The sequence below is a fragment of the Akebia trifoliata genome, chromosome 2, assembly GCF_017979445.1.
Source record: "Akebia trifoliata isolate Shusen 1 chromosome 2, ASM1797944v1, whole genome shotgun sequence".
Taxonomy (NCBI): domain Eukaryota; kingdom Viridiplantae; phylum Streptophyta; class Magnoliopsida; order Ranunculales; family Lardizabalaceae; genus Akebia; species Akebia trifoliata.
The window spans coordinates 3,976,374-3,991,323 of NC_141376.1; the positions used below are offsets into that span (position 1 = coordinate 3,976,374).

The 14,950-nt window shown below is 33.6% G+C and overlaps 2 protein-coding genes across 4 annotated transcripts; one reads left to right on the top strand and one right to left on the bottom strand.

The window, feature by feature from the left end:
• Window positions 1-1,784: 1,784 nt before the first annotated feature.
• On the top strand, window positions 1,785-9,268 carry LOC147408892 (bifunctional dihydrofolate reductase-thymidylate synthase-like). 3 transcript variants are annotated; one of them, XM_086423396.1, is made up of 13 exons: window positions 1,785-2,059; window positions 4,105-4,188; window positions 4,361-4,908; window positions 4,989-5,388; window positions 5,494-5,538; window positions 5,901-5,966; window positions 6,293-6,354; window positions 6,450-6,524; window positions 6,620-6,785; window positions 6,866-6,989; window positions 7,246-7,352; window positions 7,445-7,643; window positions 8,924-9,268. In XM_086423396.1, the coding sequence occupies exons 2-12, from the start codon at window positions 4,141-4,143 to the stop codon at window positions 7,553-7,555; spliced, it is 1,752 nt and encodes a 583-aa protein (XP_086279522.1). In that variant the 5' UTR covers window positions 1,785-2,059; window positions 4,105-4,140; the 3' UTR covers window positions 7,556-7,643; window positions 8,924-9,268. The 3 variants fall into 3 exon arrangements, with proteins under 3 accessions (XP_086279522.1, XP_086279535.1, XP_086279529.1); XM_086423409.1 differs by lacking the exon at window positions 4,105-4,188 and having other exon boundaries at window positions 4,339-4,908; XM_086423403.1 differs by lacking the exon at window positions 4,105-4,188 and having other exon boundaries at window positions 1,786-2,059.
• A 1,663-nt stretch (window positions 9,269-10,931) lies between these two features.
• Window positions 10,932-11,418, bottom strand: LOC147408893 (heavy metal-associated isoprenylated plant protein 2-like). The gene is made up of 2 exons (XM_086417201.1): window positions 11,334-11,418; window positions 10,932-11,218 (listed from the first exon to the last, which is right to left on the bottom strand). Exons 1-2 carry the CDS (start codon window positions 11,416-11,418, stop codon window positions 10,932-10,934), a joined length of 372 nt encoding a protein of 123 aa, XP_086273327.1.
• Window positions 11,419-14,950: the final 3,532 nt, after the last annotated feature.

Sequence of the window (14,950 nt, forward strand, 5' to 3'; positions counted from 1 at the left end):
AGCAACAAGTTGAATCGAGGGCCAACTGGACCTTAGAGAGTGACCTGAACTGAAGGAATTCATTTGCTTTGAGGGGTTTTATAAGTGCAAAGCTATCATGTCAGTTATATTTGTTTGAGTATTGTATGGATGAATTAGAACAAAGTGGATTATCATACATCAAATCATTAAGTCTAGTCTGCTTACTAAGAGTTTTATTTTTTATTTTTAAATTAAACTAAATTTGTCAGGGAAAAAGGTATCCTCATGAAGAGAACAATAATTAGATATGAAATTTCAGTATTTATAAATTCACATGGATTCCTGCTTATCTAGGCAATCCCTATACCTGGGATTATAAACCTAAGAGTGAGGTTTAATTTCAAATTCAACCCCTTCGGTAATTAACACATTTGGGTCAGGTATTTGACTAAAAAAACATAATATTTGATTATTGAAATTAATTATAATTAATTTTTAAGTAAATTTTATTAAAAACAATAAAATTATTTCAAATATAAAAAGTAAAAATGGCTGTATGGACGACAAACGTGTAATAATTTTCAAGTATAAAAATATGAATGCTTAAATACTAAGTAGTAGGTCTCACCATTATATAAAATACATATTTTTTAGTACTTAGAATTGTTAAATCCATTCAATGTCTAGAAAGGTATTTTCACAAGGGTTCATTTTCTTGGAAAATTCGCATATTTCATTTTCTACATATTATTTATAAGAAACACTCAAAGACTTCATTTTTTTTTTTATATTTGAAACTAAAATACGAAAGCACTCACAAAGTAAAATACTCCAAAATAGTGTAAATAGAAAACTTTATGTGATATTCTACGGTGTATCAAGCAAAACCATATTAGAAACACATTGTAGTAACATGTTTTATGGCCTTTGGCTTTCATAACAACTTTCAAGAGTCGAGAGTAGAGGATACAGATTCATTTGTGGTAAGTTATTATTTGAAATTGATGTTGATGAAGAATGATCCTAAACATTTTACTTATTTCAATATTTTTCTTGGTAACAAAATACTATCTCTAACAATTCAAAAAATAGTCAAATTCGGGATTTTAGAAATAATTTAATTAAACTACTTGTGAAACTTCACATGTTCCTCTACACTATTTATTGAGGGTTGATTATTGACTTGCATTTCAACGGTTGAGTAGTTTGACTACAATTTGCATAATTAGTAGGTGAAGACGGATTTTGCACTTGATGGGAAAAAAAATCTACGGTTTTGTGCACTTGTCACGTCAACCACAAATGTTTTTTCGAGTTAGATTATCATGACTCTTTCTTTTTTTTTTAGGCAAACAAATGGTTAATGGTTAGTGGTAAGTGTGAAAGTGGGCTCAACAAGTTTTGAACATCTATATGCCTTAACAACTTAGTTAAGTTGATACTTTCATACATTTATTGTCAGTTGATTAGGAAATGTGGAAGAGGGAATGTACATACAATTATTAAATTCTTTTGTTGTTGTTTTTTTATTTTTTTTTTAAAATTTATTTTAACACAAATCAGGCTTTTAGTGCTAGTTAACTCCCTAATATTTCATATTTTTCCCCCAAATTTCCGTATAAAAGGAATCATTAGGACATTGCTGTTATTTGAAATAATCGTAAGGACATTTGTTTGAAACTCTGAAAATAAAAACTTGGATACCTTCTGTAAATCAAGGCACCGTCCGGGGCATTCAGGTAACTCGGTAATATTTTTTATTCCTTATAAGTAACTTGGCGGTATTCCGCGTCAAACGTGCTTTTGGATTTTTTGTTTTCGGATTTTTCTCTTTTGAAAGTTGAAATCACTCTTACCTTTTCTCTCTTTAATTAGAAATTCAGAGTGCGTGTGAGAGAGAGAGAGAGAAGCGGTTTCAGAATCTGATTTTTAGAGATTTTCTTCGGTTTTGCTTGAAATGTTGAGAAACTAACTCAGATTAAGCTCGATCGAAACCTTAACTTGTTCGTAGTTCACGAAGTTGAGAGGCTCGTTGTAGTGTAGAACTGAATCTTGCAGGTTCGGTTCGATTCGATCGAGGGTTTCGCTTCGTTTTGAGGTCTGTTGATTTATATTTGGGTTCTTGTTTTAATGTTTGTGTTTTAGGTGGGGATTTGTTTGATCTTTCAAAGCATACTCAACAGCAGTCCAGTAATTTACATTTTTCCCCCTTTGGGATTTGGATTAGACTCACATGTGGTGTTGCGATCCTTTCCTATCTTTGGTGATAGTTTCAATAATGTTCTAAAGATCTGAGATAATCGCGAAGCTTTTCTTGGTTTTTCGCAGTTTTTGCTTCACATTGGGAATCTCGTCTTTCATTTGTTATTTGGTCTTTTGTGAATCGTCTCTCTTTCCTCTCTCGAATTTATTTCTGTTTGACCTTTCAAAAAAAAAAAAAAAAAAAAAAGAATTTATTTCTGTTTGAGAATCTAAATTTTCTCTATTTCTAATTGATGTAAGAAATCACTGTTGATTTGCTTTCTTACTTCATGAAAAGTTATACGTTACTCAGTCTCAATTTTTTCTTCAGTGTAAGTTTTAATGGTACTCCAGAATTTTTTGAAGGTCAGAAATGCCATTGTTTGCCTTTCTTTTTAAGATTTTTTGGTGACTTAGTGGAAAATTTTAACAACTTGAAGGATTATTGGAGCGTTTCTTCATCAATTTTGGGCTGGAATATCACATTTTGAGTCGATTGGCCTTCTACCTACCATTTATGTTTTAATTGAAACCCCTTAAAACCCAACTTACCCAACTATAATTTTAATTTATAAATTTTCTGTTTAGGAAATTTATCTGGACTATCCATATAGATAAGTAACTTTTAAGGGGAAACAAGAGTTGGAGCTTGGAAGTAACAATTTGTTCTACGATTTATGAGCCAAGTAGCAAGTGTTATCAGATAGTTTTTTACATTTTTAATTCAAATTGCATTAGCTAATTGTATTGGGTTTGCCAAGATCTCATTTTTATATAAGAAACCGTAATGTTTTTCTAAGGAAAAAGAAAAAGAAAAAGAAAACACAAGAAGAAAGAGCAAAACTAACACTCATTATTCTTCTGTGGAAAATTAGAAGAAGTGTTTCTAATGGAAGCAAAAAAGTGTAGTGGAAATATTTTAAAAATTGCAAGCCTATATTAACCACTTCAAACTTAAAGAGGGACTATGTTTAAGTGACCAAGAAACATAATAAAGTTATTTGGAGTCGAATAATGACCTGAAGTTTCTTTTGATATTGTCACACACAAAAAAGAAATCAGTAAAAGGAAAATAAGAATTGAAACTAAGCATGATATGGCAAGTTAAAAAGAGCCCAGGAAGGAAGGTGGAGAAAAACCATTGGGATTGTTCTCTTCTTGGCTGAATCAATTCATTGTCAAATTAAACAAGTTTTCATCATCTTTATTCTCAGGCTTTCAAATTGCGTGGGTGGACATACATTTCAAGTTAGGTTATTAGGAAAAAATACCCTCTAATTTTCCATTTTTTTTTTCGTGTTTAGGAATCAAGAAAGCAAAAAACATACATGGAAGTTATTGTTGTCACTGAGATTATGCCCTATATTTTTATATAAATCATAAGATTCAAATCATGAGTTATACTTGAATTGTAAAATTGACAAAGAAATCATAGAGTTTCTGTCTTATGGGATTGATACTTAAGATTCTTTTGGGTTATTCGAATTGAATGATTCAAATTGGAAATCATCGGAATTTAATACAGCGCTTTTTTGATTTAACAAACAAAATGATAAAATGGATTTTAAAACTATTTTAACGTTGAGGTGATAAATAGATTGGCTTAGCACTTTTGTGGAAATTAGAAGTGCATTTTCCTATTATATGGGATTATTTTGGTGGATAAGTAAGAACTAAACATATAAGGAGGCGTCACAATCATTTCTTTTTGGTTGCTGTATATGACAATTGTTACTCCAATAACCTCATACTAACCTTATGGATACATATGACCATGTCTGTTGTGTGTCCAGTCTTCTTAGAAAGCGCTGGAGGTTTCGAAATTCTAGTGCTCTTCTTTAATTGTTTTTTACTCATCTGCATTTGATTTATAACAAAGTAATATCTTCATTTCGAGAATAGCGAAGTAAATATAGCTAGCCTCCAGCAGATGCCCAGATGTTGAAATTCGGGATATCGTACCCCGGCAATATAGCTTTTTGCAAGGTTTCTCCGACATCCGCAATCTCGTTTAAGTATAATGTCATGGAAATTATTTCTCTAGTACCAGGCTCATAGAACAACCCACTCATTTTTTCATTATGAATTGCAGTATGATTGCCATTTTTCTTTTCTTTTTCATTATCTGTAATGCAGTCTAGGTGTTTTACCAATTCAGGTTCTATCACACTTTCACAAAAGCAGTTTGCTTGGCTTTGGTTCCGTGTCATCATCTTCACGGCTCTTTGAGGCTTTAGACGTGGTTGCAAAGTATACATCTTGTCTTAGACTTTCAGTTATGGCTGGCGATACCACAATGAACCTTCCAAATGGGTTTGCAAGTATGCATCTTAATCCCCAAAGGACTTACCAAGTTGTTGTGGCTGCAACTCGAACTATGGGTATAGGAAAAGATGGGAAATTACCGTGGAAGTTGTCTTCTGACCTAAAACTTTTCAAGGAGATCACAGTGGTTACATCAGATCCTGTGAAAAAGAATGCAGTGATAATGGGTAGGAAAACGTGGGAAAGTATTCCCCTTGAACATCGCCCTTTACCTGGTCGCCTCAATGTCGTGCTGACTCGTTCTGGGAGTTTTGATATCGCTACTGCAGAAAATGTTGTCATATGTGGAAGCATGACTTCGGCTTTGGAGTTATTAGCTGCATCTCCTTATTGTCTCTCAATAGAGAAGGTGTTCGTAATAGGAGGTGGCCAGATATTGAGGTGAGCCTTTTGTTACTCATTTCTCCAATTTAAGAACCATTCTTTGCTGTTAAGAGAGATATTGATGATCTTTATTGCAGGGAAGCACTCAATGCACCTGGATGTGATGCCATACACATAACAGAAATTGAGACAAACATTGAATGCGACACTTTCATCCCTCCAATTGATTCCTTTCTATTTCAGCCATGGTACTCATCTTTTCCGTTGGTAGAAAACAACATTCAGTTTTCTTTTGTGACCTATGTTCGTGTGAGAAATTCTGTATTAGAGCCTGTTTCTCTGAACAATGGGGTGACAGTCGATAGTTGCACAGACTTCACCAAATTTGATATTGAGAAGTTCTCCTTCCTGCCCAAGATAATTTTTGACAGACACGAGGAGTATTTATATCTGAGATTGGTTCAAGATATTATCTCAAATGGCACCCAAAAAGATGACAGGACAGGGACTGGAACCCTATCAAAATTTGGTTGCCAGGTATACTGTTTTAGTTCTGGGTGTTTCTTTTTCCTGTTTTTGTGCAAATATTTGTGGCTAATAAAAATGCTGATTTTACTTCTGTTTTCTTGTCTACTTCCCTAGATGCGGTTTAATTTGCGCAAATCTTTTCCTCTTCTTACAACTAAGGTATCAATTCTCTTTTAAGATTTTTCTTATCCACTTGCAACATGTTACAATCTCTGTAGCCAGTTTCTGGATGGGCTCTGACAAAACTCCAAGATTTAGAAAAGGAATGGAAATAGGTCAAATTTACAGTTTTCAGTTCCACTCCTAGCAATAATATTTCCTATTGGTTCTTTAGCCCATTTGTATTGATCCCATAAGATCTATCTTGTCATGAACTTATTTTTCATTTATTTAATTTACTTTTACGATGAAAATTATCCGACTTCTTCACACTGTATTTAAAAAAAAAAAAATCATAAAAAGGATTTTTATACAATTATATTCTCTTGGTTGTCATTTATGTTCATCTTTTGGTTTTACAGAAAGTATTTTGGCGAGGTGTTGTTGAAGAACTCTTGTGGTTCATTAGTGGTTCAACAAATGCAAAGGTAATAATATCTTGAAATAGTTTTGACGATTTCTACATCTTTTGTATTTTCTGCCATAACCACCTAGTGAAATTTTTTTTGGAAGCTTGTGGTTTAACATCAGGCTAAAACTTGTTTATAAGCTTAGTTTATTTGCTCTACAAGTTATCGAATGTTTGATGTGATGGAAATTGGGGTTGTCATTATTTTTTTGAGTTCCATGATGAGGCGTGGGTAGAATCCTGATGATTGTACAATATGGAAGCTCTGAAGTGATGTCCTTAATATCATTTTTATAAAGATCGCGAATTACCATGAAGTGCACTAAAAGATGTTACTGTCAACAGGTTCTACAGGAAAGAGGGGTTCACATATGGGATAGCAATGCCTCCAGAGACTACCTTGACAGGCAACTACTTGAGCTATCCCACACTGATTAACAATTTTAAGGCACTACTTTGGTATTGCAAATCTAACACCTTTTTTTTTTTCTCTCTCTCTCAGTATTGGTTTGGCAGACAGGGAAGAGGGTGATCTAGGACCCATATATGGGTTCCAGTGGAGACACTTTGGTGCCAGGTTAGCTGAAGGAATTTATTAGAAATGGAACTTTAGGTTTGAGTTTTGCTTTTCTTCTTTGGATGAATCCTCAGGAAGGACTGCTTCTTTTACAGATATACCAACATGCATGCTGACTACACTGGGCAAGGATTTGATCAATTGTTAGATGTGATTGACAAAATAAAGAATAAGCCAGACGACCGGCGGATAATTCTATCCACTTGGAATCCTTCTGATCTCAAATTGATGGCACTTCCACCTTGCCACATGTTTGCACAGGTTTGCACTAGCCCAACTTATTTTTTGTTTTATTTCCCCCTTTTTCATATTAACTTGAATGTTGTATGCTTGATTTGCAGTTTTATGTAGCAGATGGTGCGCTATCCTGTCAAATGTATCAACGATCTGCTGACATGGGTCTTGGTGTGCCATTCAACGTTGCATCTTATTCTCTGTTGACATGCATGATTGCTCATGTTTGTGGTATGTATTCATATCAAAACCAGAATCAAGCTTTGTAAACATGTCCAGTTGCTTGCATATGTGCTACTTTGATCTGTGACACAGGCAGTATTACCCACGCTTTTTTTTTAAATAATGAACTGGCAATGTCTTTCCCCCTGGTCCACCTGTTCTATATCCATAGAACAGTCTGATTGTTTCTCAGTGATTTAACTCATATTCACTTGTGCGATTATCTCTCTCAAGAGTCCTTTTTCTTTCTCTTGTTCATTCACAGGTCTTGTTCCTGGCGATTTCATCCATGTTATTGGGGATGCTCATGTTTATAGAAATCATGTCAGGCCTCTGCAGGAGCAGCTTCAGAAACTCCCTAAACCTTTCCCAGTGAGTAATTGAAGTAAACATAGTCTGAATTGAATGGAATTGTTTATTTTGGTGTTGCCATCGTTTTATTTCTCTTTCTATTTACTTGACAGATTTTGAAGATTAATCCTCAGAAGAAGGATATAGAATCTTTTGTGGTGGCTGATTTTGAACTTATCGGTTATGATCCACATCAGAAGATAGAGATGAAAATGGCGGTATAGAACTTCTAAAGCTGAAAGGATTTAGTAAAGAAAATCCAGAGATTAAATTTTCCCATTTTAAACAGGGTTCTGATCTTGGTCTTTTGAGGTATGCTTTCAGATTCTCCAGCTCATTTATTTTTCAAGGGCCACTTAATATAAATGTTGTCTACATTCAGTTTCTTTATGTATTGTAATGTGTATGTTAAGAGTCCCTGGGTTTTGTATTTAACTTTAGATAGGGTAAAGCTCAGGTTTGGGGAAGTAATTTATTGGGAGCTGTGGAGAGCACATGATGCTCATGAAGGGTTTGCCCCCACATTTGATTGGTATAATTTTTTCCGTTCATCACACTCAATGAATGGTCAGAGGAAATGACCGTCATAACCCAATCCTTCATCAAACTATTCCTCATTAGCTGAACAAAACCATCTTTCCATTCAGTACATGGCTATGTCTTTTCAGTGCACCTTTAACTCATTTCTCACCTCATTTCCTATGTTTATTGTTGGCCTACAAATGGAAAGCATGGTGAATGATGCAGAAAAAAATGATAATCTAATCAGGATGATTTCGTTCCAGGACATGTTCTATTTTAGAACTACTCAATGGTAGCTCCTCATCCCCTTGCATGTGTGCCAATTACTGAGAATCTTTTTTCTTCATTTTCAAATTAAGGTGGTTTTTATAATTTGACTTTCAGCAATATCTGTAATCTTTGGCATTGCACGATAAGTCATAGTTAGGAAGCATAAAACTTGATCCTTGCACTTCTAGGACAGTCACAATATGGTCTTAGGAATTAGGATGTTGCGATGGATGGATAACTATTAGTATTTGAAGACAAAATCAGAAATAAGAACGTTCAAATGATTGGGATATTTTGTGCATGTACGACAAAGACATCCACCAGCACCATTGAGGAGGACTTTGCTGCAACTTGAAGGTCATTAAAAATACAAATAAAAGGAAAGTTGAAAATGACATGGATGAAGGCAGGAATAAAAAATACGTAGACACCTACATCCCTTGATTGAAAATATGACTTAATATATAATCAACTCATGACATAGGATTCATGTTGCCTATCTTAATATTCGGGAATAGGTATGGATGATAATGATTAGACAAACTAACGACATAATCTGATATTCTTGAATATGTAATTAACAGGGCTATCGGGATATTAAAAAAAAAGTAATTAACAGGGTTATGCTCATCACTCAAACTGAGTTTTAATCTGTATTTCGAGATTTCATATGAAGCCCGTAACAGTTAAATTCAGATGGGTGAATAGAGTAAATCAATCCTTTTGTTTCTCATCTGGGCTGGATGATATCTTTAGGCATCTTTTACTAATTATAAATTTTCCTTTGATAATGTTTCCAGGCACACAGCTATACAGGAGGCATTTTGTTGATATAGAAGTTTCTGTAAAAATAAAGAAGAGCTAGTGGGTTTTACTTCAACCCTACATATATAATTGTAGTAATTCAGAATCCTTTAGCTCCAGAAAACTGATGGTTCTAAGGTGATGTAGGATTTTTTTTGTTTTGTTTTGTTTTGTTGTTGGGACTGTTACTTGTTCTGTGAAGCAGCTGCTGGAATTTCTCTTTCAGCTAGAAGTAGACTTAATCCTAATATTTTAACAAATCCGAATCTTTTACATACGGAAAATCCAATTGTGTTATTTTTAATTTTTTATATGGAAAAATTCCGACTTTGATGGGTTCATTCTCCTAATTTCTAATCACCTTTGGATTTGGAGAAGTTGGGGGAGATTTATTAATAGTGAAGTTGCTGAGTTTGTGCTTTGACCTTTTCGAAGATCATGGTTTTAAAACCTGGTATAACATCTCATCTGGCTTCTGTTTAAGTAGGTAGAGTTATACGGGAATTTTTTTTAATGGACCCTAATGTGGAGTTTACTTTCTAAATTACCCCAATTTTGGGGGCAACTAAACAATCTTGTTAATCAACTTGTTGTAATTAAATGCCTATTGGCTTTAACAAAAGTTTTGAAGTACTCAAAATGAATTTTCTCACATCTTTTAAAGTTTTCCAGCAGTGATTGTCATCCATTTTTTAAATTTGTAACAGCAAATGATGAAGTTCCATTTTTGAAGATGTAGACATATCTTCGGATCTATTCTGAAGATTAGTAATAATGAATGACAAATGAAAAGTGAAACATAATTTTGAAGATTTAGATGTATTTTAATTTGAGGGTACGTTTTGCCATTATCATGTATGCATTTCAGGTATCTTGTGATCACTGTGACCACCAGTGGCGCCCCACTACGTTTGTTACCTCTATTACCACTAGGCTATTAGAGTTGAGATAGGTCACAAGTATACCTTCAAACCTAACATAATGGAAGACATAACACGAAGTTTAAATGTTCAATAATTAACTATTTAGGTAATGTGGAAGGAAAAAAAATCTCTTTTTTAAAAACAGGCACTCCGTTCCTAAGTTATAGATTCTAGTGTAACATTGTTGGGATACTCATTATGCAACAAGTGCCATGATAGAAGAAATGATATTCTAAAAATTATTAGAAAATTTATATTAATCCTGGGAAAAATATTGAATTTTTCTTCCCATCTTAGCCATTACCATAGAGAAGTCTCAACTTCCCATCTCAGACGGGTCTGTAAGCTTGTGAGGTTGAATGCAATTGAGTTATGGACATTGGGGAAGTAAACATTGAGTTATAGATAAAGATGAACCCAATTCTCTATTACATGCCACAGCTAGTGCAAAACCAGTCCTAGTTTTTACACAAATAGTCAAATTTTAAATTGTTATGCCCCTTCTACAGTTCGTCTTTCACTAATTTATTAAAAAAAAAAAAAAAAGAATTTTATTGTTTCAGAATGTTGTGAAGCAGTGGCAAAAGGGTATGGATCATGATTAAGTTAATATTTGAGAGGGAGATCCATAAAAATTCCACTGCGATCGACATATTGAGTAATCCAAAGGTGTTCCCTCGCACTAAGATATGTTTGAAGTTAGTGCTCTCGCCTTCTTGTTCCGCCTCTCACACCCTTGCTCTCTGCTTTAGTTACTAAAATTATAAGCATAATGTGACTAAACAAATTAAACAAAGTTTGAGTTTCAAGTTGTAGGCTTTGCTGATTAAACCCAGGTTTGATTTCAGGTGGTTTCTGTTTACTTACGGGGTCCTACTCCTAACATGACAATATCTGAGCCATTCTTATAGGAAATATTTTTGTGAAAAATGGGGAAATAATGCTTCAATTCACATTCAAATATTACCCAAGATGCTTCATTTTGTGAATAAAAAAGATTGGAAATAGAAATATTTATCCTTCCTACAACAACTTGAAAGGAAAACAAAGGTAATACAAAATTCAGTTATATGGTTACATGTCACAGGATGGAGCATGAAGTGTTAGGCTCGTCCCAGGGACGAATGCCGATGAACATTTTCTGGCAAATAGGGCAAGACTGGTGTATATGAATCTGGGCTTTCTTGTCATCGGGCTTTTTCTGCCCACCGTCTGCTTTGGGTTTTTGGGGAGCGGGCGGTTCTCCGATGGTTACGACTTCAATGAATTTGTTGATTTTTTTTGTACGGACCATTACTTCATAAGGGTCTGCATTACCGGTAACTGTGAGAGTGCCCTTTGCTGCATCAACCTCAACTTTATCTACACCTACCATACCGATCAAATTAAAAAAAAAGGAAAAAAAAAATTGATGAATTAGACCCTTTTGTTTAATTGTCACAAATTTTGTAATCAGTGATGAATTTAAGATAATTGTAGTTACCTTCTAATCCAGTGACTGCCCTAAGGAGCTTCTTCTTGCATTTTTGGCAGGAAATGTCAACCTTCAAAACAGTTCTTTGTACCATGGAAGACCCTTTTGCATTCAATCCAAAAAACTAACGAGTGTGGATCGAGAAAGTTTTTATGTTATATAAATAAAAATACTAAGCACAACATATCTTTGGGTTGTTCGCCCTCTCTAAATATTTGATTACCAATTTTAATTTGAATACGATATCGACTTGGGTCTTTAGCAATTGTCTCATTTTATTACAAGGAATAATTTGCTTATTATATCACAAGGAATATTTAATATTTCATTTTTTCTATCTTCAACTGCCCTGGACCATATGGGGCATTTAACAACCCAACAACCAAAGTTAATGGATGGTATGCCCAATTATAGACAAATAACCAATTAAAACTAAAGATTGCTAAACAAAAGCTCTGGTTTTCGATTTCTTTAATCTATTGTAATTCAACTCCTCATTATCTTATGATCACATATAATTATCATCTTAAGTTATTGAGGCATGCATTTTCATATCTTTTATTTTAATTGTTTGTTAAGTAGTAGTTAAAAGTATTGAGATCTTATTCGTTGTTGATACAACTCAAATCCAAACTAAAAGCATATTTGATGCTCAAGAAACCTCTCCTAAGTTAACTATCAATCAGCAACTAATCTCCCATCTTCACTTGTTAAATCGCTCGATTAAGTATTCTTAATACATTGAACTAAGACATAGGGTTTAGCACAAATCCTCATTAGTACGATACGGTGTAGTGTTTAATGATTTTGGAATCTAGGATTTATGTTGCTATGGAGATTTCAATAAACTCCTTCTAGAAGACTACAACCTTACAATTATGTCGACAAGAAACAATTCTATTTGGGTTAAGCATGTGTTCATATTATTCTAGAGTAATTATTTGGTCAAATTTCAACAAGTTGTTCATGTTAATTGAAGATATGGGCTATCCAAGTAGTACTTATTCACCATCAAGCACAAAGCAACATATCCTCCTCCTCTATAAAAATATAGACTTATGAGATGAGACTGTGATAAGGTCCCAATTATTCGATTTTGAGACCGTATTTGCACTAAGATTACCATTGCATAAATGTTAGTTCCTTTAAATAATTGCAAAATTAAATTATTTATCCAAATTAATAGAGCTAATGAGATTTTATTGTTAATTGTAGATAAATAAAGCGCATGTGGAAGTTATTAAATCGCGAAACAACTACGGTTACAATACGCGAACCGAAAGGAAGTTTCCAGAAAAACCTCGATCGATTTGGGTGCCACGTCACCGCGCCGCGGTTAGGCTTTGGTGCTCTACGGTGATTTCGAGGAATTTGTCCTCGAGATTTTCACAGAAACTTCTAATTGCTTCGGTGGTTGTAACTGAATGGGTAGTTCGAAGCGAATCATCCGAAAAGTTGACCCGATTACCCGAATACGAATGTTATAAATTGGAGGGTTGATTTTAGAGAAGGGGTCTTCTCTTTGCTCTCTTCTTCTCTAATTTTTTATTTTTCCTCTCTTTAATCTTCTTTTATTCTCTGTAATTTTCCTTTGGGTGAGATCTTGAGTGTAGTGAGAACATCAAGAGTGAACCATTCATTGTTTGTGTAATTTTTGGGAGAGCTATAAAAGAAGAATTTCGGATCAATCATCTTCTTCACCCATTCTCTCTTTTCTCTTTTATTAATTTCTGCAATTTTAGTTCTTGCGATGATTGGCTAAATTCTCATTAGAGAAGTTAAGGAAGCCATAGCAAATTAATCCTTCTAGTGTAGATTTAAATTCTTATTTTGCTTACATGTTTTAATTTTGAAAACTCTCTTCTGATTAAGATAATCCAACTTATAATTCTGATCCAACTTAGATAGCCATTACTTAGATAAGTTCAAGAATGGCTATGCTATGTGAAAAATCAGAAGATAAGTTGGGCAATCTCAATCATGTTAGTGTTTTCATGATTATCTTTTAATTACTTTCAAGGATTTAATTGTTCCATCATCCGATCCATGAGCAATGACTTGCTCCATGGATTGAGTTAATTTCAGAATTTATCTACATTATGGATTCATTGCAAAAGCCTACTTGACTTCTCTAATCTCTCTCTCTTAGATTTTCAATCTTTCTTTTCAGTTTTAATTTCACTTACAATTAGTTGCTACTCTCATCTATGTTTTTAAACAAATCAATTTTATTTTTAAGAAAAATCTGTTGTTAATTCTGTTTTGGCCTTTTTATCCGAATGAGATTTTGAATCCAAACTGTCCCTGTGGAACGAATTCGACTTGCCCAAAGTCTTAGTTCAAATCTCTATCTCTGCATCTCTATAGCAAGCTTTACAATCGATCAGACTGCTATAAAAATGTTCTATAACTAAGAAAATACTTACCATTAGAATAGTTTTTTTTTTCCACTTTATCTAATCAGATCATAATCTCTGCTTATGAACACATGCAGCTCGTTTAAGATATATATATATATATTTGGTTGGTAAGAATCTATTATTTTGTATCTTTAGGATCAAGCTTCACGGCGTTAGTAAATATTACATGATGTGATTTCCTAAACTAAACTCTGCATAATCGAGTGAGAATTATTAGGTCATATAACGTTTAAGTATTTCGATTAAATTAGATTCACATTGCTTAGTGTTCATGGATGGAAAGCCAGAGCAGCTTATTATAATTTTGCTTTATCGAATTAATAAATTTCTTATAGAAAGTGATGAAGAAATTAAAATAGGCCAATGCAAAAAATAAAGTATCGCATGTGATATTTCTCTACGTGGTTATAATTGTTTAAAGTGTATAAAATTTAGAATGTAGGAAGATCTTCTAAGTCATTATCCTTGAAAAAGTTGAAATGAGCTTTTGTGCTGATACTAAGTAGATTTTTTGTTGATATCGACACTTTTAATAAACTGTTTTATTTTGGTATTAATAACATTGAATGAAGGGGATATTGAAGGGACATTATCCTTTTGTCGGCGTCAAATATCGATCCAGCGCACAACGTATCCACCATTCGAATTATTTTATTTTAGCAAGACAAATCAATTGCACCATGCCCCACTGGTTAAAAATCATCGATCTCATTCTAATATACTCGTGTGCATGATTTGATGTGGCCTATATCTCACCATATCATAGCTGTCCGTTATAATTGTTTAAGGAAATTCCTAGGTTAGAGCAACATAAAGCTACCGAATAATCCATCAACAACCCACATCAGAAGCCGATAAGAGGAAAGTGAGATGATGAAAGAACGAAAATTAATAACACTGAAACATCATGACCCATGGTTTAGGAGGCATTTATCATTTATTAAATCAAACAACATTGTAAATTCTTTTTTTTATTTCATACTTGAAATAGTTAAAAGGTCTCAATTTAACATGGTTATAAGCATTCTCCCTTATGTAGTACAAATTTAGACCTTATGTACTACAAATTTAGATGGTGTAGGGCATCCTTTGCTGCAATTATTTGGTGTAAGGGATTTATTCCATTATTTTCCTTAAAACATTAAGGACTACATATATTCTTACATTGTTGAATGGCTAAATTTCATTTCTTAATAGCAGAAGTTT

What these genes read in the sequence shown, in the direction of transcription:
- LOC147408892 (XM_086423396.1), top strand. Translation starts at nt 4,141, where the DNA reads ATGTTGAAATTCGGGATATCGTACCCCGGCAATATAGCTTTTTGCAAG. An exon ending in GCAATATAGCTTTTTGCAAG is followed by an intron (nt 4,189 to 4,360) that starts GTTTCTCCGACA and finishes TTACCAATTCAG; the next exon opens with GTTCTATCACACTTTCACAA. An exon ending in CTTGCCACATGTTTGCACAG is followed by an intron (nt 6,786 to 6,865) that starts GTTTGCACTAGC and finishes CTTGATTTGCAG; the next exon opens with TTTTATGTAGCAGATGGTGC.
- LOC147408893 (XM_086417201.1), bottom strand. Translation starts at nt 11,418, where the DNA reads ATGGTACAAAGAACTGTTTTGAAGGTTGACATTTCCTGCCAAAAATGC. An exon ending in GGCAGTCACTGGATTAGAAG is followed by an intron (nt 11,219 to 11,333) that starts GTAACTACAATT and finishes TCGGTATGGTAG; the next exon opens with GTGTAGATAAAGTTGAGGTT.